The sequence below is a fragment of the Sarcophilus harrisii genome, chromosome 4, assembly GCF_902635505.1.
Source record: "Sarcophilus harrisii chromosome 4, mSarHar1.11, whole genome shotgun sequence".
Taxonomy (NCBI): Eukaryota; Metazoa; Chordata; class Mammalia; order Dasyuromorphia; family Dasyuridae; genus Sarcophilus; species Sarcophilus harrisii.
Window position 1 is genome coordinate 289,547,497 of NC_045429.1, and position 25,574 is coordinate 289,573,070.

Consider the following 25,574-nt stretch of genomic DNA (forward strand, 5'->3'; position numbering starts at 1 on the left):
GGAGTTTGAGTGGGGCCGCGCCTACTTTAGCGCTCACGGAATAGACCAATTTCGGTCCTGATGGTGAGAGGAAGTAGGTGCGGTTCAATGAAGATAAAACAGTGCTCCAGAGTAGGGAAAAAATGGCATCCATTGGTCTTTTATATTGTAAATATGGAGGGTGAAATATTAATTGGAAGAAGAAGCGGGGACGGGGGTAGAGGTAGCCACAATGAGACTACAAAAAGTTCTTTCCTCCCCCTTCAATTTAATATTATCCAGAAGGAAGACGAGTGGCCCGGAAAGAGAGGCTTAACGTCCAAAGCACGTGCCCCTTACGTATCAGCGCTTACGGCCTCCTGGCGCAAAGGAGGGCGGGAAGGGAAGGGGCGGGGGAAGTAAGGGGCCGAGTCTATAAAGGATGGTGCTCTGGGGCGCTCTCTTCAGAAGCGCTGAGAGCGCGGCTGGGACGGTTGGTGAGGAATGGTCTCCCGGAAGGCGAAGAGACAAACTGCTGTCGCTTCGGCCGTTAAGGAGCCCGGTTACTTATTTAATATTTCCTTTTTCTGTCCCAAGGATTTTTCTTTAGCCCCTTAAAAGCATTTTTTTTGGGGAGGGAGGTAAAAGCCCTGGAAAAGGGAAGGAGAGAAGGTTCCTTTTGCTTTTTTTCGTACTTCCTAGGTCCTTTTCGTCCTCCTTCCCTCGCCTGCTGGCATTTCCTCGCGACCCCAGGAGGTCTTACCCGGTGGCTGCCCCAGCGGGTACTGGGCGCCGAGGCAGAGGCAGCGCCGGGTTTTTGTAGGGAGGTTTGCGCCTGCGCGGCGGGCCTGCCTCCGCCATGCACGGTGGGGGACCTCCCTCTGGGGATAGCGCATGCCCACTACGAACTATCAAGCGCGTGCAATTCGGAGTCCTCAGTCCAGATGAACTGGTAAGCAACACCTCTTACTCGGGACCTAGCCTCGGGTTGTGGCGGGGCATATGTTGAAACGTGCTATTGCCTTTTATGGAAACCCTAATATATTTGCTGCAAAGTACGAAAGTTGCCATAAAAGTAGTTTTATTTCAGGCCAGGAAATGTTGCATCAAAGACCTAATCAAGTTGAAGGGCTGCGCAGTTCTTCTAAAGTTGGTTGGTGGGATGAAATGTGCTTGTAAAGTTAACTCTTAAATTGGGAAACGTTCTCAGAACTGAGTGTCTGGGTTGCCATGAGTTTCATGCCGCATCTGTTAGTATTATTTGATTAGCTTTGGGGAAAGGGGTTGTCGTGTGATGAAGTTAGTAAATTGGGGTTTGGGAAAAGGATGGAGGTTTGAATCCACATAACTGCTGTCAGGGGCTGAGTTCGTACTTGGAGCAGAGCCCCCAAAAGATCGAGACAGCATTGGTCCTGTTTAATAAGAGAAGAATTGTCTTCAAATTAATAGTGGAGAATTGTGGTTTTGAAATGTTTGAGAGTTTAAAAGAGAGGCATTCTAGGTCTATATCTTCAGGCATTAATAAAGTTTTTTCCAAGAACCCAGATTGCTCAGCATCCCAGGTCTTGGATGATTTCTCTAAAATGGGAATAATGCTAATGTGTTGTGCTTTTTTTTGTTTTGTTCTTTCCCTCTTGAGAGGCAGTATGACCTAGAAGGCTAGCTTTGGAGTCAAGAATCAGTTCCTTTAGCCCTAATTATGTGCCACTAACACTGTTCTGAGGTCAGGGCAGTCCCTGTCCTAGAATGTAATTCAAAAAGACCTCATAAGCCCTGCCTCTTAAACTAACTGTGTGATAATGGACAAGTCAATTATCTAATTTCAGAATCTCGAGCAAATTTTTAAGATACAGATTGTAATACAGTTGATATTATGGGTAGATATTCTATTTACTGAAGGATTGTTGCAAGAATGAGATACTAAAAAATATGAAGCATTTTTTAAATTTTAAAACTATGTAAAATCTACTCTAGTTTTCACTAGAAATAATTGGATATATTACTTAACATCCTACTCTGTGCTATTAGAATAATAAATACAAAAAAAAAATCCCTGCTTTCAAGGAGCTTATGTTCTAATAGGGGAGACAAGTACATGTGCAAGTATGTGGCAAAAGATGGTTAAAAAGAGAGGGGAAGGCAGTTAGGAAAGGCTTCATGTTTGAACTTTATATCTTGAGTGGGGATTTTTCTGAGATTTAAATTAAGAGACAGATTACATACCAGGTATGGGGACAGACAGTCCAAAATATGGAGGAAAGAAATGATGACCTTTGGGATCAGAATGCCAGATTGTTGGATTGAAGAGAGAACCACTGGAGTTTTTCCAAGTATGGGGAAATGGCATGATCAAATCTATTTAGATAATTATTTAACTGTTCTGGCTTAGTTCTTCACTGTAAAATGAGAAGTCTAGGTGCCCTCTGATGTGCCCTTTTATTTCTTAATCTAGACTGATCAATGTGGCCCATTTGCAGGATCTCAGATACTGGTACCCTCATAATGTCACAAGCTCAAATTAATGGAATGACAAATGTTATATAAGGATGGGCAGATCTGCATAACTGATAATTGCGTGAATTGATGATGAGGGATCCATTTCAGCTTGAATTCAAATTTCTTTTCACATTCCCTTCTCTATTTCCTTTCACTCTCCTCTCCTTAAAGCGCCAGCATCTTTCTGAACTTCATATATAGATCCTAGTCAGTGTTTTTCACCTCATCCTTAAGTGTCTTCTTACTTCCCTCCAGTATTCAAATGTTTTTCATGCACCTCCAGTTTATTTACAAGTTTAGTCACTAATCTGTTTTGGAGATGGAGGGAGGCCATGTTCTCATAGATAGGAAAAGAGGAAAGTCTAGAACCCTTCACTCTAACTAGAAACCCCCAAAGGCCCTTAAAAGCTCTGTAGCATCCAAAAACAGTTAACAAAAAATGTAATTCTTTATCCTTTCCAGTCTCTTAGAAAAAAAGGGACACTTAAACTGAAGCTGGGGAAGGGGGATTGGGAGGCAGGTAAGGGCAGGGCAGGACACCTAAGCCATGTTAGCCTACCAGGCCCAAGGATTTGTGAGTTGGCACCATTTATCATTGATTGTTATTCTTCATGGTATCTCTTCTCTGGGAACAAAGGCTTAATCCTTAATTTCTAGTTCCTTCTATGTGCTAGATTTTGGGGATACAAAAACAAAAAATTGGTCCCCTCAAGAGTTTACATGCTGTTGGAGACACCAATATGTGTGTTTATGTATTGCTGGGCTTTCTTTATTAATTAAAGTATCTGCTATATAAGAATTGTGGATGGAGCAGAGTTGTCTGTGAGGGAGATTTAAAGTTTAGGTAAGGCAAGATCTGAAAAGCACAGGAAAACCTGGATTCAAATTCTGTTTCTGACACAGACTTTATAATTATAGACAGATCACTTAATCTCCAAGCTATTTAGTAATAAAGGAGCTGCTGCTCTTCAGAGAAAAGAGTGCCTATTACGAGTTCCTCACACTAATGAAATCACAAATTTGGAACTAAACTCTTGTGAAGGGAGTATGGTGGGAATTTCTAGAATATAAAATATTCAGCAAAAGTACTAATTATGGTTGGGAAATTTAGTGTGGGGATGAGCATCAGGGAAAGCTTCATGGACGATGTGGATTAAAGTAGGATTTTAGTCAAGGAAGAAGGAAAATAAGGACATTTCAGTTCTAGGGAACATGGTGAACATAGAGGCAGGGAAGCCAAACATAATAGAATTTAATGATGGTATCAAAAGTAAACAACCTAAGAATTTACTTAACTGCTTAATTTTAAATTAGTGACAATGTTAAAGTAGCCTACTCATCTCTGTTACCTTTTTAGGTCTCCCCTTTTTAGTTTTTTGGACCTGTCCCAATCATACAGTATCACCATCTTGTTTTTTAAAAGATAGACACTGGTTTCAGGGAGGAGTTTGGAGTTATTAAAGGACTGCAATTTCAGTCTTCTCCCCTGTTAATTTCTAGCCCAACTCACTATGTGTACTGATCAGTTCTTTTTGTTTTTTCCTATTTAAGGTGAACTTTTTGAATTGTGGTTCATCTCATTTAGAAAATACTTCCACATTCTGCACAATTAGCACAGTGTTATCAGCAAACAGAAACATCTGTATGACCTCATAGTGTATAGAGAGACTCCCTCTTCCATTAGGATTCTTCTGCATATAGGTCAAGGGTAATTAATCTCTATTACATTCTTTTGGTACCAAGACCTCAGATCATTTTCTAAGCTTTTTGGTATCTACTTTTTGCTTGAGTGTTGATCTTCAACTCTGAATTGTATTCCTATTCTGAGTATACTCAGTCTCCAGGTTAAGTGTTCTTCCTGACTTTGTTTTTGTTAGTATCCTTCCTCTTCCTTAAGCAGAAGTGTTGAATGTAGTGATTACATTAAGTCTTGGACCCAGGTTCTTTGATGAAAAAAAATTAGTTTATTATAAAAATCTTTATAGATCTTTCCCATTAAAAAAAAATAAACTATTATTCTAGTTTTTCATTCAATATTGCCCCTAAAATAATTTTTCTGCATTGATTCTCCAAACTTTCTGTAAACTTTTTCCTCTCCACTGATTCTTGTAGTTTTATGAAATGATACTACTTAACAACCTTCCTCCATGGAATCTTAAAATGTTTTTATTCGGAGCCAGTGTTACTCTTGTTTCTGCATGGCAAGGAAATCAAATGTTATCTGATGCAATTTTTAGGTTCTTTTGTGCTAATTGATTTACATTGGTTAAACTTAGCAATATCTGTTCTTATTTCCCATTTTTCTTAGCAGAAAAATATGTCAAATTAAAATCAGCTCAGCTTCACCTGTTTTTATTCTTGAATTTTAGAATTTATTTTACTTGTCTTTTATTCATGAACTTTAGAATGGATTTTAATCTTTGCTCTAATAAATTGGTGGTCCAACTATACAAAGATAGCTAATAGAAAATAATTCTCATATCAGTAACTAGTTATTTGTCAATATTTAATGTTTCATTTTTTGTGATGTTATTTGGTGTTTCACCCATGCCTAGTACCTTCTAATTATCGTCTCAAAGATATAGTATATAGGCATGGAGCCTATGGAGCCTTCTGTATTCCTTCTCTATCATCTAGAAACCTTTGACCTCTTTGATTTCTTATTCCTTAACTTTTCCCATATATTTTTGGTAGTCTCGCCTTTGAATGAAAGACACTGAGTATTAGAATACATATTGACTTAATTTAGAGGTTCTAATTAAGTTTCTCAAAAAATTTCTCCATCTCCTTATTTCTCATGTGTTATCATCTTCAGATATTTTCATGATGGTTTTTCTATAAATGTTCCTTACAAGATGACCAAAAGAATATTTCCAGGAGAGAGGAAAAAGTATACAAACATTTTATTTACAACTTCTTCATTTCTGATAGTAAAAAGCTACATATTTAGGCTTATATATTCATTCAGTGATTGTGCAAATAAATTGTGAACAGGTCAAGGTTGTGGGATATTATTGTGCCATTAAAAAAGTGGCCAATATGAAGGATACAAAAAAATATGGGAAAGAGTTATAGAAAGTCATTTATAGCAATGATAGCAGAATTATCAAACAATATACACATTGAATATAATTATATAAAATGATTAATGGCAATAAAATAAGTAAACAGAATAAATTATTCTGTCAAAATTATATTTGTTTTCTAATTAAAATAAGTAATTTGGATAATGTTCAATTTGTTTACATTTGTTGTATATTATATTTTATAATTAAAAATTGTTTATTTAGGAATTACGAGAAGATGGCAGGATGTTAGGATATCCCTAATCTCCTATAAATAATCCAATAATTATTATATAAAGGGACAGTGGATAGAGTACTGACTCTGGGGTCAGGATGACCTGAATTCAAATGTGACCTCTAGACACATTACACTAGCTATATAGCCTTGGGCAAGTCACTTAAGTTCCATTGCTTTACAAAAATTATTATTTTTTTTTTTCAAAATGTACCGGAAAGAATAATGATAAAATCAAAGAGGAGGTATTGTGGGAAAGAGACCACTGTACTGCCTACATGCATTGTATGCATACACATCCCAATCCCAGTAAAGCTTTAAAAAGATACCAATTTGTGCACATGTTTAACCTATATGAAACTATTTGCTGTCATAGGGACAGGAAAGGCAAGGGAGGGAGAAAGAAAAATTTGGAACACAAAGTTTTACAAAAATGGATATTGAGAAATATCTTTACATGTATTTGGAAAATAAAATAGTTTTTTTTTTGTTTTTTTGTTGTTTTTTTTAAAGCACTAATTTGAAAAAGAATAATTACCTCTAGACTCTACCTAGCATGCATGGAAAAATGGCAGAGATCAATTATTCTGCAGTGACAGTGAACTGTTAGGCAGGAACTCAACATGGAGGAGGTTGGGGCAAGAGGGAAGTCGAGCAGAACCAAGCTTGGGAACAACCCTTGAGACACTTGGCAAGAGTAAAGTTTCTTAGCAAAAGGAGGAAAAAAAAAAAAAAGAAAAAAATGCACCGTAGTTGATCCTTGTGAGGGAGACAACCTAAGTTCCCTTGTTTTTGTTTTGTTTTGTTTTTTATTTAATAGCCTTTTATTTACAAGTTATATGTATGGGTAACTTTACAGCATTGACAATTGCCAAACCTCTTGTTCCAATTTTTCCCCTCTTTCCCCCACCCCCTCCCCCAGATGGCAAGATGACCAGTAGATGTTAAATATATTAAAATATAAATTAGATACACAATAAGTATACATGCTAAATCCCCTTGTAATAGATGAGGGGTCCCTCTTAAAACAGATGTGTAGCCTGGGAGTTTTCACAGCAGCAGAGAAATTTACAGTGGTAGTATGGCTACCAGGAAACCCCTGAGGAGGCTAAGTGGCATCCAGGGAACCTAGGCCTACACACCAGGAGACAAGGCCAAATAGTTACTACAGAAGGAGGGACGATCTGGTCTTAGCTACCACATTCAGAAGCAACCAGAGATTGTCCTTGCCATTCAGTGGAGCAGAAGCCGATTCCCCTAATGTAGATAGGTTCTGTTGGAAATCCCTTGGACTAAATTCCCCAATAGAACCTCTAAGGAAAAAAAAACACCTGACCATGAAGATTATAAGAGTACCCAGAAGAGAGAAAACTAGGAAAACTGACAACTGACACCTTAGAATAAGTGGTAGGAAAACTTCAGACTTGAATACATTGAAAATTAGAGTGGACCAAAATGACTTAGTAAGACCAAAACAAAGGAAGAAAAAAAAAGAGAATCTCAAATATAATACAATATTTTTAAAAACAACTGATCTGGACTCCAGGCCAAGGAAAGAAAATTGAACACCTTTAAAGAAAGGATTTCCAAACATTCCTGATGAAGTTAGAACTGAGTAAGTACATGGTAGCCAAGAGAAACATATTTTTTTTTTTTTAAATTGGAAGGGTCTGTGCAAGGATGAGTTGTTTATATGCTATTAGAGGGTTAAGAAACAAATGTCTACTAAAAATCATACTATATAAAGAGATCATAGAAAAAGGAAAATATACTAGAAGCTAGAAATGGGAGGGATAAGAGATTATTACCTAGGGGGGAAAAAAGGAAGAAGTTTTAAGGAAAATATAACAGAAGTACATGAGAAAGCGTATTGAACACAATTATGTCATATCCCCCCCCCCCATCCCCACTCTACCATACATGTAAAGATCTTGATATGGAAATATGTTAAAACTTAAAAATAGGAGAGAACAGGAGAGAGGTATAGAATAACAGGGCAAGATTTTTAAGGGAATAGTCATTGACAAAACAAACTAGTGTTATAGAGGAGTGTCAAGGGATAGATGGTCAAGGATAGAAAGAAAAGAAAATAACCTGGGATCAGGGTCAAACAAAAGAAAAAGAGCTACAGTAGACCAAGAAGAGCCAACTGACTTACAAGCTCATAAGTATCAGACAAATTCTGTTGCCACCTTATTTGTGAAAAAAAGGGTAGGAGCAAAGAAAAACACAAGTGGACTGAACAGAAGAAATAGATTACTAACAATCAAAACCATTTTTCTGAATAGATTGACTAATCTTGCTAGTTTATAAAACATATTTGAAAAGATTCATATATAGTTAAAATGAGCAACTGAAACAAAATCATTTCATGTTTTAATTGAACTAAAAAAAAACCAGGTAATTCACCATAAATAATGAATCTATATTAGTACTTACAATACTAACAAGATCTAAGTACCTAAAGGAAAAATTAATAGAATTGGAAGAAGTATAACTAGAGTAGAGGGGAAACTTACTGTATCTCTATAAATTTCAACAAACCTAACTACAAACTTAAATAACCTGACTAGAATGTTGGAAAAATTAAGAGACTTAGTAAGTCTCTAAGATTTATAAAGTGGAATTGAAAGGAATTTAAAGTAAAAATCAACATTCTAAAGAATTTGTGGGTCAAAAATTGATAAAAACAAGAAAATGCCATGAAGAAAATAACAATAGATGTCATACAAACATAATAAATATAGCTAAAAACATTTTTTAGGACAAATCTTGTATTTAAATGTTTCATTTAGAAAAGAGAGGAAGAATAAATCAATGATTTGGACACACAAATTTTAAAAACCTGAACAAATCAGCTCCCCTACACACATCTCAACTAAGAAATTCTGCAAATTAAAGAAGTGATAATAAAATTGATAGCAAACCTCCTCCCCCTCCCGAATTGATTTTTTTTTTTTAAGAGCTTTTAGGGGTGAGGAATGGAACCTAATAAAGTAGATTAAATTAATCTGATTGTGGGGAGCAACAGAGGGGAGCAAAGCAAATTTATAACGTGACAAAGAGAATTCACAACAAGTGAAAAGGAAATGAAATTGTCAGACTATTTTGCTCAGTTACATGCTAACAAAACTGATAATTCAGGAGAAATGAATGCATGCTTATAAAAATTTAAGAAAATACTCAGATAAAGAAAAGAAGTCTACTATTTAAAGAAAAATTGGACAAGCTACAAGTCAAGTCCCAAAGGGGGGAAACTTCAGGACTACATGGATTTACAAAAATAGTCTGTTGGGCAGTCTAAAAAGAATTCCAGTTATTAAAGTTTTGCTGTAATAGTTAAATATGATCTTTATACCTAAACCAATGAGAGACAATAAAAACCTTAACAATAATCCCAATGTGCATTATTAGCACAAAAATTTTAAATATTAGTAAATAGATTAAAACAACTATATTAGATTGTACAGTATGATTAGGTTGCATATAAACAAGGAATTCAGAGTTGGTTCAACATAAGGACAATAAATGTGTAAAAATTGATATGTTCAAGTCCTTGGGTTTAATAGTGAATAATAGTTTCTGACTATGGTATTTGGTATTTTATTGAGACCTTCCTAGATAGCTCTCTCACCTAAAAAGGCTAAGGCTTGCCTTTTTTTTTTTTTTTTTTAAACCAATTTCTATCCTTTTTATGTGCTTTGCAATTAGTGAGTGCTTAATCAGTGCTTTATTCATTTCTCTCAGGTCCCAGGTCCCATTTATTTTAAAGAATATAATACAGAAATTGTGTATTGATTCATCTACCCACCCTTGCTTCAGGAACTCCAGAACTCCAGGTATCCTAATTAATTATTTTTCTCTCTTCTTCCCCCCAGAAACGAATGTCTGTGACAGAAGGTGGCATCAAGTATCCTGAGACAACAGAGGGGGGGCGCCCCAAACTTGGGGGATTGATGGATCCCAGACAAGGAGTGATTGAACGGACAGGACGTTGTCAGACATGTGCAGGCAAGTTGTGGGAAATCAGGAACTGGGTGTTTAAAAAAAAAAAGAGATCTTACTAGGCTGTGTATGTATGTAGGTTGTTGGGGGGGGAATGAAGGCTGAGGATTTTCAAAGGCCTTTGGTAAAACTAAAGTGAATTGAAAAGGCTGAGTTTATCTGGTTCTACAGGAAACATGACAGAATGTCCAGGCCACTTTGGGCACATTGAGCTGGCTAAACCTGTTTTCCATGTGGGTTTCTTGGTGAAGACAATGAAAGTTCTGCGCTGTGTCTGTTTCTTCTGTTCCAAGTTACTTGTGGACTCAGTGAGTAGGGGAGTGGGCTCAAAGGCAAGGGTGAATGAGGGGTGATGACAATGCAGTCCCTTGACCACCTTGCTCTTTCACCCTCAGAACAATCCAAAAATCAAAGATATACTGGGTAAATCAAAAGGACAACCAAAGAAAAGACTCACCCACGTCTATGACCTCTGCAAAGGCAAGAATATCTGTGAGGGAGGCGAGGAAATGGACAATAAGTTTGGAGTAGAACAGCCTGAAGGTGATGAAGATCTGACCAAAGAGAAGGTAACAGCTATTTTCTGAGTACCCTGAAGGAAGAAAGGGCTTTGGGAAAAGAGATGAGATGGGATGTAGCTAACTGTACATGGAGGAAGAAAACAATGAGGAATAGGGGAAGGACAGATCCAGAGAGAAAGGGGAAAAATAGTGAGACTGGTGAATAACAAAACAGGATAGTCATAGGCCCAGAAGAAAAGATAGGTTAGTATCACTTGGATCTGATCCATTTTAATGCTCCTTCCCCCTGCAGGGCCACGGTGGATGTGGGAGATACCAACCTCGAATTCGACGCACTGGATTGGAGCTGTATGCAGAATGGAAGCATGTCAATGAAGACTCACAGGAAAAGAAAATCCTCCTCAGTCCTGAGCGTGTACATGAAATTTTCAAGCGAATCTCAGATGAAGAATGTTTCGTTTTAGGAATGGAACCACGCTATGCTCGACCCGAATGGATGATTGTTACTGTTCTCCCTGTTCCCCCTCTCTCTGTGCGGCCTGCTGTCGTTATGCAGGGCTCTGCCCGTAACCAGGTTAGAATGTTATAGGAAAGGAGGAGCAGGGAGAAAAAAAGTGGTGAGAGAGCCTATTGATGCTTGAGTCCCCTTAAGCTTTAAGCCTGTACTTCTTCTCTCTAGGATGATCTGACACACAAGTTGGCTGACATTGTGAAGATCAACAATCAGTTGAGGCGGAATGAACAGAATGGAGCAGCAGCTCATGTGATCGCTGAGGATGTGAAATTGCTGCAGTTCCACGTGGCCACCATGGTGGACAATGAGCTGCCTGGCCTGCCTAGAGTGAGTAAAGCACATCACCTTGGGAGACTATAGAAAAGGAATTCAGAAATGACTGACTGGATGAAATTGGCAAAGAGCTTGATTATTGAGGAAGGAAGCACAGAACATAGGACTTCTAGGACCTAGGAACTGAGATAATAAGGATTGCTGTATTCATTCTCCCTACTTTGATCTCTTTCTTCCAGGCAATGCAGAAGTCAGGTAGGCCCCTGAAGTCCCTGAAACAACGCTTGAAGGGAAAAGAAGGTCGAGTCCGTGGTAATCTGATGGGCAAACGTGTGGACTTCTCGGCTCGAACAGTCATCACGCCTGATCCTAACCTTTCCATTGACCAAGTAGGCGTGCCTCGTTCTATTGCTGCCAACATGACCTTTGCAGAAATTGTCACCCCCTTCAACATTGACAGGTGTGATCATAGGATATGGAAGATTAGGGCATGGGTATTTTAAAATAAATGCTCAAGAATGTTAGGAATCTTGTCGATGTCCAATGTGACTTACATAGTGTGTTTTTTTAGGGGCAAGGGCAAGGATGAATCTGGAACTAGAGACAGAGATAGAGAGGAAAGCATATGGAATTAGGGAGATGTTAGTGGTACTCTTTCAGACAATGGGGATATCCTTAGGAAAGAGAAATCTTATTTGTTAGAGAACAGAGAGGCATTTAGATCTGAGCCATATCTCCCCCTATTCTCAGACTTCAAGAGCTGGTACGGAGGGGAAACAGCCAGTACCCTGGAGCCAAATATATCATCCGAGATAATGGTGACCGCATTGATCTGCGCTTCCACCCCAAGCCTAGTGACCTTCACCTGCAAACTGGCTACAAGGTACTTGGATGCCTCTGTCATTTTCCTCAACTTAACTGGGATACTTTATAGAAATGGCCCTATTTCCCATAGTTCATAGTGCTAGAAGGTTATTGAGAATTACTTTGTGTCACCTAGTGACATGCTAAGCATATTAGGAGATTCTAGGGTTAGATAGTTATGAGTAATGGGTGATAGAGATGAAGGAGACAGAACTGAATGAAGTGCAATGAAGGAAAAAGCATGAGTCTATAGGGATATTAGAATGATATGTTTTATTGACAAATTTCCCATCTTTTTCCTCAGGTAGAGCGTCATATGTGTGATGGGGACATTGTCATCTTCAACCGTCAGCCAACACTGCACAAGATGTCCATGATGGGTCATAGGGTCCGCATCTTACCTTGGTCCACGTTTCGCTTGAATCTCAGGTCAGTCCAAGGATCAGACATTTACGTCCAGTAGAGAAATTAGGAATGGTGAAAAATGTTAAGAGTACTTTGCATAGGGCCTAATCCAAATATTTAATCCATGTGTTTTCCCCAGTGTGACAACGCCCTACAATGCAGACTTTGATGGGGATGAGATGAACCTACACTTACCACAGTCTCTAGAGACAAGAGCAGAGATCCAGGAACTGGCCATGGTACCCCGAATGATTGTTACACCCCAGAGCAACCGACCCGTCATGGGCATTGTGCAAGATACCCTTACAGCAGTACGAAAGTTCACCAAGAGAGATGTCTTCCTAGAGAGGGTGAGCTGCCTTGAAAATAAAAGGCCTGGACTTAAAAGAATTGAATCGATCTTGAGCTTAAAACTATCACTGCTTCTTCTTTCCCTTTTTGTCAGCAGACAGTTATTAATTTTGATTACTACCCTTGTTCAGATTGCGTCTTTGATATAGTTGAAAGGCCCAGAAGGCCCAGAAATTTGGGGTAAAGCTTGTGGGTTCTAGATCTGTGGATTAAACCTTTAGATAATTCTTGGATCTTCCTCTTCTCTCACAGGGTGAAGTAATGAACCTATTAATGTTCCTTTCAACATGGGATGGAAAGGTACCCCAACCAGCCATCCTAAAACCCCGACCTTTGTGGACAGGAAAACAGATCTTCTCCCTTATAGTGCCTGGGCACATCAATTGTATCCGAACCCACAGCACTCATCCTGATGATGAAGACAGTGGCCCTTACAAGCACATCTCTCCTGGGGACACTAAGGTGAGGCCAAGTATACTGGGATTCATGAAAAGTGTGGGACTTGAAAATGTAGGAGACCAAATTGTTAAGTGACTGGTTTGTTCCTAGGTGGTAGTGGAGAATGGGGAGCTCATCATGGGTATTCTGTGCAAGAAATCTCTGGGCACATCAGCTGGCTCACTTGTCCACATCTCATACCTAGAGATGGGCCATGACACTACCCGTCTTTTTTATTCCAACATTCAGACAGTCATCAATAACTGGCTTCTCATAGAAGGTAAGGATGGGGAGCAGGAGACAATGCTCCAACCAGTGCTTTCTTTATCTAATGCTATCTTTCCCACTCCTTGCTATTAGTTCTCTTTATATACCTCTTTCTTCTCAGCTTCTTCCTGGGTTCCTTACCCATCTGAAGTCTTAAAAGAATCCTTCATACTGACTCCTCAGACTGTATAGCTCATATCTACCCCATGTGGGGGAATTGTTTCTGATATTACTCATGAACCTTAGGTCATACCATTGGCATTGGGGACTCCATCGCTGATGCCAAGACCTACCAGGACATTCAAAACACCATCAAGAAAGCCAAGCAAGATGTGATAGAGGTAAGAGAAGAGGAGAAAGTTGAAGGAAAAAGTGAGTCTATGGAAATGACAGGGATGTTAAGCATTAGAGTCAGAGATTAAAGGAGAAAAATGAGGGAGGAAAAGATAAATGGAGAGGTGGGTGTTGTGGGTTTTTGTTTTGTTTTGTTTTGAATGCCAGGGCATCTCTTCATATCCCTAATTCCTTGTCTGTCTTATTCCCCAAATCGTCAAAAAAATTTCTTTAGGTGATCGAGAAGGCACATAACAACGAACTAGAACCAACACCAGGAAACACTCTTCGACAAACATTTGAAAATCAGGTGAATCGAATCCTTAATGATGCAAGAGATAAGACTGGCTCCTCTGCCCAGAAGTCCCTGTCCGAGTACAATAATTTCAAGTCCATGGTTGTATCAGGAGCAAAGGGTTCCAAAATCAATATCTCCCAGGTGAGGAAATACTTTTTCTCTTCATAGGTAACAGAACTGTATTGATATAAGGGAGAGAGACAAAACACAGGCAGCTGGAGGAAAAGGGAAAAACTTGGGATTAATATTGGAAGTGAAACATCCTTTTTCTTTAAAGAAGGTAACCTCTTTTTACTCAATCTTCAGGTTATTGCAGTAGTGGGACAGCAGAATGTAGAAGGCAAGCGGATTCCATTTGGCTTCAAACATCGGACCCTTCCCCACTTCATCAAAGATGATTACGGTCCTGAGAGCCGAGGCTTTGTTGAAAACTCCTACTTGGCTGGTCTCACACCCACCGAGTTCTTCTTTCATGCTATGGGTGGGCGTGAAGGGCTTATTGACACTGCTGTCAAGACAGCTGAAACTGGTGAGCCCTTCAATTAATCCAGAAATCTTGAGGCAGACTGAAGTTCCCCATGAAAAAATTTAATTTTTTTCACCCAGGGACTTTACCTCCCAGCAGTAAATGAGAAGATTTTCAGAGGTGTCTTGAACCTATTGCTTAACTGTGGATTTCATGTAACAACATAGAGCAAAAATATACCCTTTTTGTTACTTTGGGGAGGCTTGAGGATGAATTATTCTATTCTAATCTCAGCCTAATAGAAAGAAAGATGTAATAGAAACACTATCATACCCTGGGCTTGGTTAATTGAGTCCCTGAGCACATAGGCTGATTCTACCTTCAGTCTATTTTATCAACAACAACAACAAAATACAGATTCAGTCACCAACAATTCCCTACATTCCTAAGCAGTAGTGAAGAAGAAAAATCTCTTTTACCAGGCTACATCCAGAGACGTCTGATCAAATCAATGGAGTCTGTGATGGTGAAATATGATGCAACAGTACGCAACTCTATCAACCAAGTGGTACAGTTACGTTATGGTGAAGATGGACTGGCTGGTGAAAGTGTTGAGTTCCAGAATCTGGCAACCCTCAAGCCTTCCAATAAGGCTTTTGAAAAAAAGTGAGTAAATGAAGCTCTTAGTGGTAAGAGAGTTCTAATGTTCCTGAATAGGTATGGAATGAAGTAATACTTTATTTTAGAGTGTCTTTTGTGTTTTTTGTTGTTGTTGTTGTCATTTTGTTTTGTTTTTATTTTGAATTTAAACAAGCATGATGAACATTTTAATGTACAAAGTCCAAGAGGAAAGAGGATTATATATGAAACAACTTGTATTAACGCCCATTTTTTAAAATTATTATTACAGCTTTTTATTGACAAAACATATGCATAGGTAATTTTTCAATGTTGACCCTTACAAACACTTATGTTCCAACTTTTCCCCTCCTTCCCTAGATGGCAGGCAGTCCCATACATTTTAAATATGTTAAATATAATGTATGTATACATATTTATCTTGTTGCACAAGAAAAATTGGATTTAGAAAGAAGGTAAAAATAACCTTGGAAGAAAAACAAAAACGCAAGCAAAGAACAACAGAAAGAGTGCAAATGCTATGTTGTGGTCCACACTCATTTCCCATTATTCTTTCGCTGGAAATAGCTTGTTCTGTTCATCACTGATCAATTGGAACTGATTTGGATCCTCTCATTACTGAAGATAGCCATTTCCATCAGAATTGATCCTCCTAAAGTATTGGATATTTTTTTTTAATAGCTTTTTATTTACAAGACATGCATGGGTAATTTTTCAACATTGACCCTTGCAAAGCTTCTATTCCAACTTTTCCCCCTCCTTCCCCCCACTCCCTCCCCCAGATGGCAGGTAGACCAATACATGTTAAATGTGTTAAAGTCTCATATAGCATTGTTGTTGAAGTAACACCCACTTTTTAAAGGTTATTTTAACAATATTAACAAAATTCCTGCGTGTTTATCTCTTTGTGAATAATTTCTCACTCCCATACACTTTTTAAATGTGTCACTATCATTCTTTCATTAGAGACAGCATGATGTAGTTTACTTCCACCATTATGTAGGGACTAGACTGAGTCACTTTAACTTCAGTGGTGACTCTGAGAATCTAAGTGGTAGAGGAGATTTTCTCACCCAGATGCTTCCTTTAACAACAAAATACAGGTTCAGTCACAAACAATTCCCCACATTCCTTTGTAATAAGCAGTAGTCAAGAAGAAAAGGAATACATTGGGTTATGTCTGAAGGTGTATCTCATTTCATATCTCTAGTCTTGATTACCTCTTTTTAAGTAGCATGAAACATGATCCATTATCAGCCTTTTGAAGTGAAGATTGACTATTAACCAGCGTTTCTGAAGTGTTAGTTGATTTTCTTTATATTGATGTATGACCAGGTGGTCATCCTGATTCTGTTCATTCTCTCTAAAGAGCATTTTAAAATTTCTTTCAGTGTCATCTGTGTCTTTAACCTCCTCTTTGGAGGATGGTGCCTCTTTATGTAATCCTAAGTTATTATGCCTTATACTTTACAACTCAACTTAGCATAAGGATAATTCCAGTTTGTCATGCCATTACTATGCAGTAGGAAGATGTTGAACAAATAAACCTTTATTCATAGAGGCAGGGTAATTTACTAAGTGAATGCTCAGGGTATTGATAATGCCAGTTTTCCCATCTCTTAAGATAGTCTGTCCTGTAACTCTTGAGCGCTAGGGTACATCAGTCTCTTTGTATTTGATTTTACCCCACAGGTTCCGTTTTGACTATACCAATGAGCGAGCACTGCGGCGTACTTTGCAAGAAGAATTAGTGAAGGATGTGCTGAGCAATGCCCACATCCAGAATGAGCTAGAGCGTGAATTTGAACGAATGCGTGAGGACAGGGAAGTACTGAGAGTCATCTTCCCTACTGGAGACAGCAAGGTAAGATGTGGCTTCATGGCATATTTGGTGAGAGCAGAGGTTGAAATGGGGAAATATGGCATGAAGGAATCTGACTAAGGGCTAGCAAACTAATCTTGGCTCAGTTCGTTGACAATCTTGCCACCATCCTTTTCTCCATAGGTGGTTCTTCCATGTAATTTACTGCGGATGATTTGGAATGCCCAGAAAATCTTCCACATCAACCCGCGCCTCCCTTCGGATCTGCACCCAATCAAGGTTGTTGATGGTGAGTGGTGAAACCAGATGTCTAGATTCATGAAAAAAATGGAGATATTGGAATAGAGATAAATAAGTTGAGCTGGGGACTGGAAGATAGGTGTCCCAATCTTGATTTTCTACTTTTTTCTTAACTTCAGGTGTGAAGGAGTTGAGTAAGAAATTGGTGATTGTCAATGGAGAAGACCCTCTGAGCCGTCAGGCACAGGAAAATGCCACACTGCTCTTCAATATTCACTTGCGTTCCACTCTGTGCTCAAGGCGCATGGCAGAGGAGTTCAGACTCAGCGGGGAAGCCTTTGACTGGTTACTAGGGGAGATTGAATCCAAATTCAACCAGGCTATTGTGAGTGCTACCCTTCTCAGTCAAGCTCTTTGGGATCTCTAGGACAAAGCTTTCTTTTAACCACATTTTAAGAGTTTTTATTTTATCTTCATGTCCCAATATATTCCTCTTTCTCCCCCCAGCCAAAGTAGGGATTGATACATAAGTGGGATAGTACATATGCTGTTTGATTTGGATAATATGTTGGGTCACTTTTGTTGGACTGCTTTTAAAGAAAAAAATCTTGGATGATCAAAGATAATCCAAAATAAGTGTACATATATGACTAACAAAGGTGGTTTCATTTTTATTGTGCTTTTTTTCTCTACTAAGGGAAATGACAGAATAAAACTGTCTATGTCAACAACCAAAATAAATAAGGAGTAAGAGTACACAGCAATATTTAAACCAAGTGAAGGACATCTTATGTATTTAAGGAATGTAAATGGAAGAGAACAGAGGAAACTAGATTTACTGAGAAAATTCTAGAATAGATAATTAACAAGAAGGTCAGCAAACATCCTAAAAAGGAAGCAATGACTACAAAGAACCAGCTTCATCAAGAGCAGTTCATGACAACATAAAATTATTTCCTTTTAAGAGGAATTTTTTGTTTTGTTTTGTTTTGTCCTTAATACTAAGTTTGGGTATGTAAGGATAATACGGTTGGCGGCCTACAGGCCCAAATCTGACCCACTACCTATTACTGTATGGTCCGTGGTACAATTTTTATTTTAAAATGGAAAACCATTTAAAACCAGTTTGAGGGCTATCCAAAAATAGGTAGTAGGCCAGAGTGGGCTATAGTTTGCTGATCTATACTGTAAATTAGTTGCATCAAATTCAGAAAGAAAAAAGCGTCACTAATCCATCCATAAGGATTCCTGCAGGCCACATATTGACTTAGTTTTAAAATGTAATATTTTCTGTTTTACTGTGGGTGGTGTTTGGGTTTTTTTGTTATTGTTCTTGTTGAATATTTCCAGTTATATCTTAAACTGGTTCTGGTATGTGTTTGCTGGAGATGTAGGTAATAACAAAGCTTTGTGGAAGAGAAGATAGGTGTTGATTAGATGAAATTACAGTTGAATGGCTTTAGAATTAGTCACCTTGAAAGTAATTTTTATTGATTCATTGTTAATATGGCAGAAGGTCTCCAGTGGAGGTACCCTAAGATCTGTACATTGTTATTTAAAAAAAAAAAAAAAAAAAAAAAAGGTATGCTCAGACATATTTCTCAAATTTACAAATCATGCTAAGCAAGGAGTGATAGTGTGTTAACTAAGTGACAAGATCTAAAGACATAAAGCATGGGGTTGAATTTGTTTATATTATATTCAGTAGGGCTACATGTAAAGTTTTACAATTGGGTATCAAACAACTTCACAAGTGAAGGTTTGTCTAGATAAAATTTAAGTGCTAAAAATGTGCTGTCAATGCTCGGGGAACACACCGTGAAGGCTTTCATTTGTTAAGCACTTCACTTTTTCTGTTCCTATCCCAGCTTCTTGAAGAATTTGGGGAAGAGGGAGTGAAGAGCTACAGCCTCTTGCTTCACTTGATAATGAGATATGAAGGAAGGATTAGTTTATTTAATCCTGTTCACACTGATTTTTCCTCATCCATCAGGCCCATCCTGGAGAAATGGTGGGAGCTCTGGCAGCCCAGTCCCTGGGGGAACCAGCCACCCAGATGACTTTGAACACTTTTCACTATGCTGGTGTGTCTGCTAAGAATGTAACATTGGGTGTGCCCCGACTCAAGGAACTTATCAACATTTCTAAGAAGCCTAAGACACCCTCACTCACTGTGTTCTTGTTGGGTCAGTCTGCCCGTGATGCTGAGAGAGCCAAGGTAGGTGTGAGAATCCAGGGAAACCACTGAATGCAGCTTAGAGGGATGACAAAATCCAACTGCTGTAAAGGGCATTTGGAATTCCTTCCAACAATGGTGGCCATTGTACAACTTATCAAATGTAATGTTGGCTTTACTCATGGGTTCTGTGTAATAACATTTCTAGGCTTTGGATATCTGGTTCTTTTTCCACATTGGTGGAGGATAACTGGGTTCCATGATTCTGTTATGGTAGTCATATGTGCCTATACTTTATTCAGGATATCTTGTGCCGACTGGAACACACAACTTTGAGGAAGGTGACGGCTAACACTGCCATCTACTACGATCCTAATCCCCAAAGCACAGTAGTAGCAGAGGATCAGGAGTGGGTCAATGTCTACTATGAGATGCCTGACTTTGATGTTGCCCGAATTTCACCCTGGTTGCTTCGAGTAGAGCTGGACCGTAAACATATGACAGATCGAAAACTGACTATGGAGCAGATTGCAGAGAAAATAAATGCAGGTAAGCATAGAAAACAGTGGTCAATTCAGCTTTATCACCTTTCATAGTTAGAGCTGCTGACGTCTGAAATCTGGTTAGACCCATCCAAATAGAAGACATCCTTATCTTTGAGATCCTGGATCCTTGTTTGCATTGACTTCTAGTCAAGAGGATGTTTAATTTTACAAGTCCTGCTTATGGAATTAATAGTTTCTTCTACTCTTTAGTTTCTTCCCCTTTATTTCAGTTTTTTGCCCCATTCCAGTTTTCTCCACAATTAGTTGTTCACTTCATTTGATATGGGATTCTAGAAAGTAAAAGAAAACCTAATTTTATACATGCTCTGTGAAAAAAGAGGGACAGAAAGAGGAGTGAAAAGAGTCACTTAAAGAAGAAACTCTAGAGACATAGAGTTCTCTTGGTAAAAGCACATAGGAGAAGCAAATTGGAGGTGAACCCCCAAACATCTTTATTTATATTAACAGGTTTTGGTGATGACTTAAACTGCATCTTCAATGATGACAATGCAGAGAAGCTGGTACTCAGAATTCGAATCATGAACAGTGATGAGAACAAAATGCAAGAGGTAACAGGGATTGAGGAAACTCTAGGTTGCTGAGTAGGGTAAGGGTTCTGTGGGCCTGCATGGAGATTTAGAAAGTTGGGTATCAAGATTGAAGTTTAGAGTAACACCAGAACATTTGGACCTAACTTACCTTTTTTTCTTTATACTTTCCACAGGAAGAAGAAGTGGTGGATAAGATGGATGATGACGTCTTTCTGCGTTGCATTGAGTCCAATATGTTGACAGATATGACATTGCAGGGCATCGAACAAATTAGCAAGGTTCTACCCTAGGCACATACTTCTTATTGTTATTTTTTCCTTGCTGATCACCTTTTAATCTCATGCCCTCTTTCTCTAGGTATACATGCACTTGCCTCAGACAGACAATAAGAAGAAGATCATTATCACAGAAGATGGAGAGTTCAAAGCACTGCAGGAATGGATTCTAGAAACAGATGGAGTGAGTCTGATGCGTGTATTGAGTGAGAAGGACGTGGACCCTGTACGCACCACATCCAATGATATTGTGGAGATCTTTACGGTGAGGACCTTCTGTTGGGATTGGCTTGAACCTTTGACTGTTATGGAACTTTCAGAAAAGATATGATTATGGTTTCTTTCAAACTATGTCATTACATTAGAAAGTTATCCCAAAGTCTAATCTTCCTTGCCATGACTGAAACTTTTTTTTTCTCCTATTACAAATGATTTTCATGCTTTTATTTCTTCCTCCTTTATTTCATACTTCCCCATTACTCCTACCTCAGGGATGCCTTATCTTCATGATAAGAGAAGAGGTAGGAAATGGGTGTTGTCTCTCCTCCACTCTTGTGACTACTCAGTATTCCAATTTGTCATTTATTAATATTTACATAGGAGTCTCTTTTTAGTTTTGAGTCTCCTGTTACCATTTTGGAAGGAGGGCAAGACAGAGCCAGGTAACTGATCAGTCAACAAACATTAATTGAATTGCCTACTGTATGCTGGGCACTGTACTAGATAATGGGGACATAAAGATAAAAGTGAAATGGTAAATTGTGAAAATATATAATTTGGGGGGGGGGGAGGGGTTGAGGCAGTTGGGGTTAAGTGACTTGCCCAGGGTCACACAGCTAGGAAGTGTTTAGTGTCTTAGCCTAAATTTGAACTCAAGTTCTCCTGACTTCAGGGCTGGTGCTCCATCCACTATACCAGAGGTCCTCAAAACTATGGCCCGCGGACCAGATGTGGCAGCTGAGGACGTTTATCCCCCTCACCCCAGGCTATGAAGTTTCTTTATTTAAAGGCCCACAAAACAAAGTTTTTGTTTTTACTATAGTCCGGCCCTGCAACAGTCTGAGGGACAGTGAATTGGCCCCCTATTTAAAAAGTTTGATGACCTCTGCCCTATACTAATTAGCTGCCCCAAGATGTATAATTCTTAATCCTAACTATCTATCTCCTAACAGGTGCTAGGCATTGAGGCTGTGAGGAAGGCATTAGAGCGGGAACTCTATCATGTGATTTCCTTTGATGGGTCATATGTCAATTACCGCCATTTGGCCCTACTTTGTGACACCATGACCTGCCGTGGGCATTTGATGGCCATTACCCGGCATGGCGTCAACCGACAAGACACAGGACCCCTCATGAAGTGTTCCTTTGAAGAGACGGTAATGGCTGATACTTCTGGGGAAAGGTGGAATGATGGGTGGGCAGGAAGTCTTGAAGGTAGTAAGAGGGTTGTGAAAAAGGAAGAAGAGAGATCCTAGGAAAGCCAGTCTCTTTAGTGTCTAGAGGAAATGATTGGATCAAGGGGCTTTTAGGCTGCTTTATGACAGTCCTGGCAGTCCTGTGCTCTTAACCTTCTCTTTGCCCTTTTGTCAGGTGGATGTGCTGATGGAGGCTGCGGCCCATGGAGAGAGTGACCCCATGAAAGGTGTGTCTGAGAATATCATGCTTGGCCAGCTGGCCCCTGCTGGAACAGGCTGCTTTGACCTTTTACTGGATGCTGAGAAATGCAAGTATGGCATGGAGATCCCCACTAACATTCCTGGCCTGGGAGCAGCTGGACGTGAGTATTGGGGCAATTCCATTGGGGGTACCATAAGACACTTGAATTTGGGTCAAAAGGCCTAAGTGACATCAGGCCTTCAGAACCTAACATTTTTATTCTGTTAACAGCTACTGGCATGTTCTTTGGCTCAGCCCCCAGCCCTATGGGGGGGATGTCTCCTGCCATGACTCCCTGGAACCAGGGGGCCACCCCTGCTTATGGAGCCTGGTCCCCTAGTGTTGGTGAGTAACTTCAACTCAGAAAGGATTGAATGAATTTCTCCTAGGACAGATCCCCAAATAAAATGTGATCTAATTTTGAATGAATTGGGAAAGTGATGATAATGGGGGAGAGCTAATGGAGAGGTAATTGTGAGAGGAAAGAGGCCTGAAAGCAGTGGTTGATGGATGAATTTGTGGAATTTACTTTGTTTGGCTCTAACCTCAGTTTTGTGGGGGGGGGGGCTGTATTTCCTTCTGAATGCAGGGAGTGGGATGACTCCTGGAGCTGCTGGCTTCTCCCCTAGTGCTGCATCAGATGCTAGTGGCTTTAGCCCTGGGTATTCCCCAGCCTGGTCCCCTACACCTGGCTCCCCAGGATCTCCAGGCCCTTCAAGCCCTTATATCCCTTCACCAGGTGAGTGTGCACATCGGGATCCAAGTTTATCTTTATATACCCATTCTGGGTCAACATTTTGTTTATGCTCATCTATCTTGTTTCCTTTCCCACAGGTGGAGCCATGTCTCCCAGCTATTCACCAACATCTCCAGCTTATGAGCCCCGGTCTCCAGGGGGTTATACCCCTCAGAGTCCTTCCTATTCTCCCACTTCTCCCTCCTACTCACCCACTTCTCCCAGCTATTCTCCAACTAGCCCCAATTATAGCCCTACCTCTCCCAGTTATTCCCCTACTTCTCCCAGCTATTCTCCCACCTCGCCTAGCTACTCTCCCACTTCTCCCAGCTACTCTCCCACTTCTCCCAGCTACTCCCCTACCTCTCCCAGCTACTCCCCCACCTCTCCTAGTTACTCTCCCACCTCTCCCAGTTATTCTCCCACCTCTCCCAGTTATTCTCCTACCTCTCCCAGTTATTCTCCCACCTCTCCCAGTTATTCTCCCACCTCTCCCAGCTACTCCCCCACTTCTCCCAGCTATTCTCCCACTTCTCCTAGCTACTCCCCCACCTCTCCCAGCTACTCCCCCACCTCCCCTAACTATTCACCTACCAGCCCCAACTATACCCCAACATCACCCAGCTATAGTCCAACTTCTCCTAGCTACTCACCCACCAGTCCCAATTATACCCCTACAAGCCCTAACTATAGTCCTACCTCCCCCAGCTATTCTCCTACTTCCCCCAGCTACTCTCCAACCTCACCTAGCTATTCTCCCTCAAGCCCACGCTATACACCACAGTCCCCAACTTATACTCCAAGCTCTCCTAGTTACAGCCCCAGCTCTCCCAGCTATAGCCCCACTTCACCTAAGTATACCCCAACCAGTCCTTCCTATAGCCCCAGTTCTCCGGAGTATACACCAACTTCCCCCAAGTACTCGCCCACCAGCCCCAAGTACTCGCCCACCAGCCCCAAGTATTCACCTACCAGCCCTACTTACTCTCCTACCACCCCAAAATATTCACCTACATCTCCTACTTATTCACCAACCTCACCAGTCTATACTCCAACCTCCCCCAAGTACTCCCCTACCTCCCCCACCTACTCACCAACCTCTCCCAAATATTCGCCAACCAGCCCAACTTATTCACCCACATCTCCCAAGGGTTCTACTTACTCTCCCACCTCACCTGGCTATTCTCCAACTAGTCCTACCTATAGCCTTACCAGCCCAGCCATCAGCCCCGACGACAGTGATGAGGAAAACTAAGGGGGTGTTGGAGATGCTGGAAGCTGGAAGGTGGGAGAGTTCAAAACCAAGTTATCTTCATTCTTTCCCTGCCACTTCCAAGATGACCCCCAATGACCTTCCAGTTCCTACCCTGATTTTTAATCTCATTCTAGATGGGTATTTTTTCCATTTGGTTTTTTGATTGTGCTTTCTTGGTATCATCTATTTGTTCTGACCTTCCCCACACCCGGCTTCTTTAGAGACTGAGGGTGGAAAGAGTGACCCAGGACTCGCCCCTAGCCCTGTCCCCAGGAGGGCCCTAAGGTTGTTTGGTAGAAGTGGGGAAAGAAGAGAGAGGTTGTAAAACCTGAAGGAGGGGATCTTGCTTGTCCATGGGGTCACATGCTCTTTTCAGGCAGCTTGAAGCTGCCTTTTGTCTGTTTATTTTATTAAAGTTTAAATAAAAGTTTTACTAATTTTGACCAAAAATGTGTGGAAACATTTCTTTGATGACAGGAAATGAGTAGGAATTTTAAAAAATGAGGATAACATCTTCACTGCCTAAAAATGAATAATACTCACCTTCCTCCCTGGGATTCTACTGACATCTAGTGGTTAAGGAGTAACAGTACTAGAAGGGGTAGAAGAATTTGGACTAGAAAAAAAGAAAAATTAATATTAAAATTTCACTGAACATTCAATCATTTTATTCCCTAATCTTGGAACTGGAACACATTTTAAAAGTCATCTCATCCAAGCCTCTTTGTTTCACCTCAAACTTTTTTTTTTATCAATAAAATAACAAATCCAGAGAAGACTTAAGTTTTTCAAGGCTAGAGTTATGTGGTAGAGCTACTATTTGTTAACTGTTGTTGAATTATTTCAGTCAAATAATGGCCCCGTTTGGGTATTCTGGAGTGGTTTTCCATTTCCTTCTGTAGTTTATTTTATAGATGAGGAAAATGAGAAAAAGGCTAACTTGTCCAGGGTCACATAGCAAGTATCCAAGGCTGGATTGGAGTTCATAGATTCTTAACTTCAGGCCTGACAATATATCCACTTATGCCATCTCATTTCCCAGAATTGGAACTATTAATCAAGTTTCTCAATTCCTAGTATTCAATTTTGGATATAAACTCAATTGGCAGTCTTTTGCAGATCCCATAAACCTGGATACCCAGAGTAGCTTGCAGTACCTGGAGTCAGAAAGACTGTTCTGATCTAGTTAA

General features: G+C 39.9%; 1 protein-coding gene across 1 annotated transcript; it reads left to right on the forward strand.

Annotated features, from left to right (window-relative positions):
- Positions 1-405: 405 nt before the first annotated feature.
- Positions 406-24,827, forward strand: POLR2A (RNA polymerase II subunit A). Its single transcript, XM_003768768.4, has 29 exons — positions 406-910; positions 9,633-9,765; positions 9,931-10,067; positions 10,155-10,328; positions 10,573-10,854; positions 10,960-11,121; positions 11,307-11,527; positions 11,818-11,950; positions 12,236-12,360; positions 12,476-12,686; positions 12,940-13,149; positions 13,237-13,405; positions 13,639-13,733; positions 13,961-14,164; positions 14,330-14,552; positions 14,972-15,155; positions 16,821-16,992; positions 17,134-17,239; positions 17,370-17,575; positions 19,184-19,408; positions 19,669-19,915; positions 20,380-20,480; positions 20,636-20,740; positions 20,820-21,002; positions 21,910-22,113; positions 22,328-22,514; positions 22,625-22,738; positions 22,983-23,132; positions 23,228-24,827. The coding sequence occupies exons 1-29, from the start codon at positions 818-820 to the stop codon at positions 24,382-24,384; spliced, it is 5,913 nt and encodes a 1,970-aa protein (XP_003768816.2). The 5' UTR covers positions 406-817; the 3' UTR covers positions 24,385-24,827.
- Positions 24,828-25,574: the final 747 nt, after the last annotated feature.

Bases quoted from the DNA above. Each gene is read 5' to 3' on its own strand.
- POLR2A (XM_003768768.4), top strand. From the start codon at position 818: ATGCACGGTGGGGGACCTCCCTCTGGGGATAGCGCATGCCCACTACGA. The intron at 11,528-11,817 runs GTGTGATCATAG...CCCTATTCTCAG, and splicing joins ACCCCCTTCAACATTGACAG to ACTTCAAGAGCTGGTACGGA. The intron at 22,515-22,624 runs GTGAGTATTGGG...TTCTGTTAACAG, and splicing joins TGGCCTGGGAGCAGCTGGAC to CTACTGGCATGTTCTTTGGC.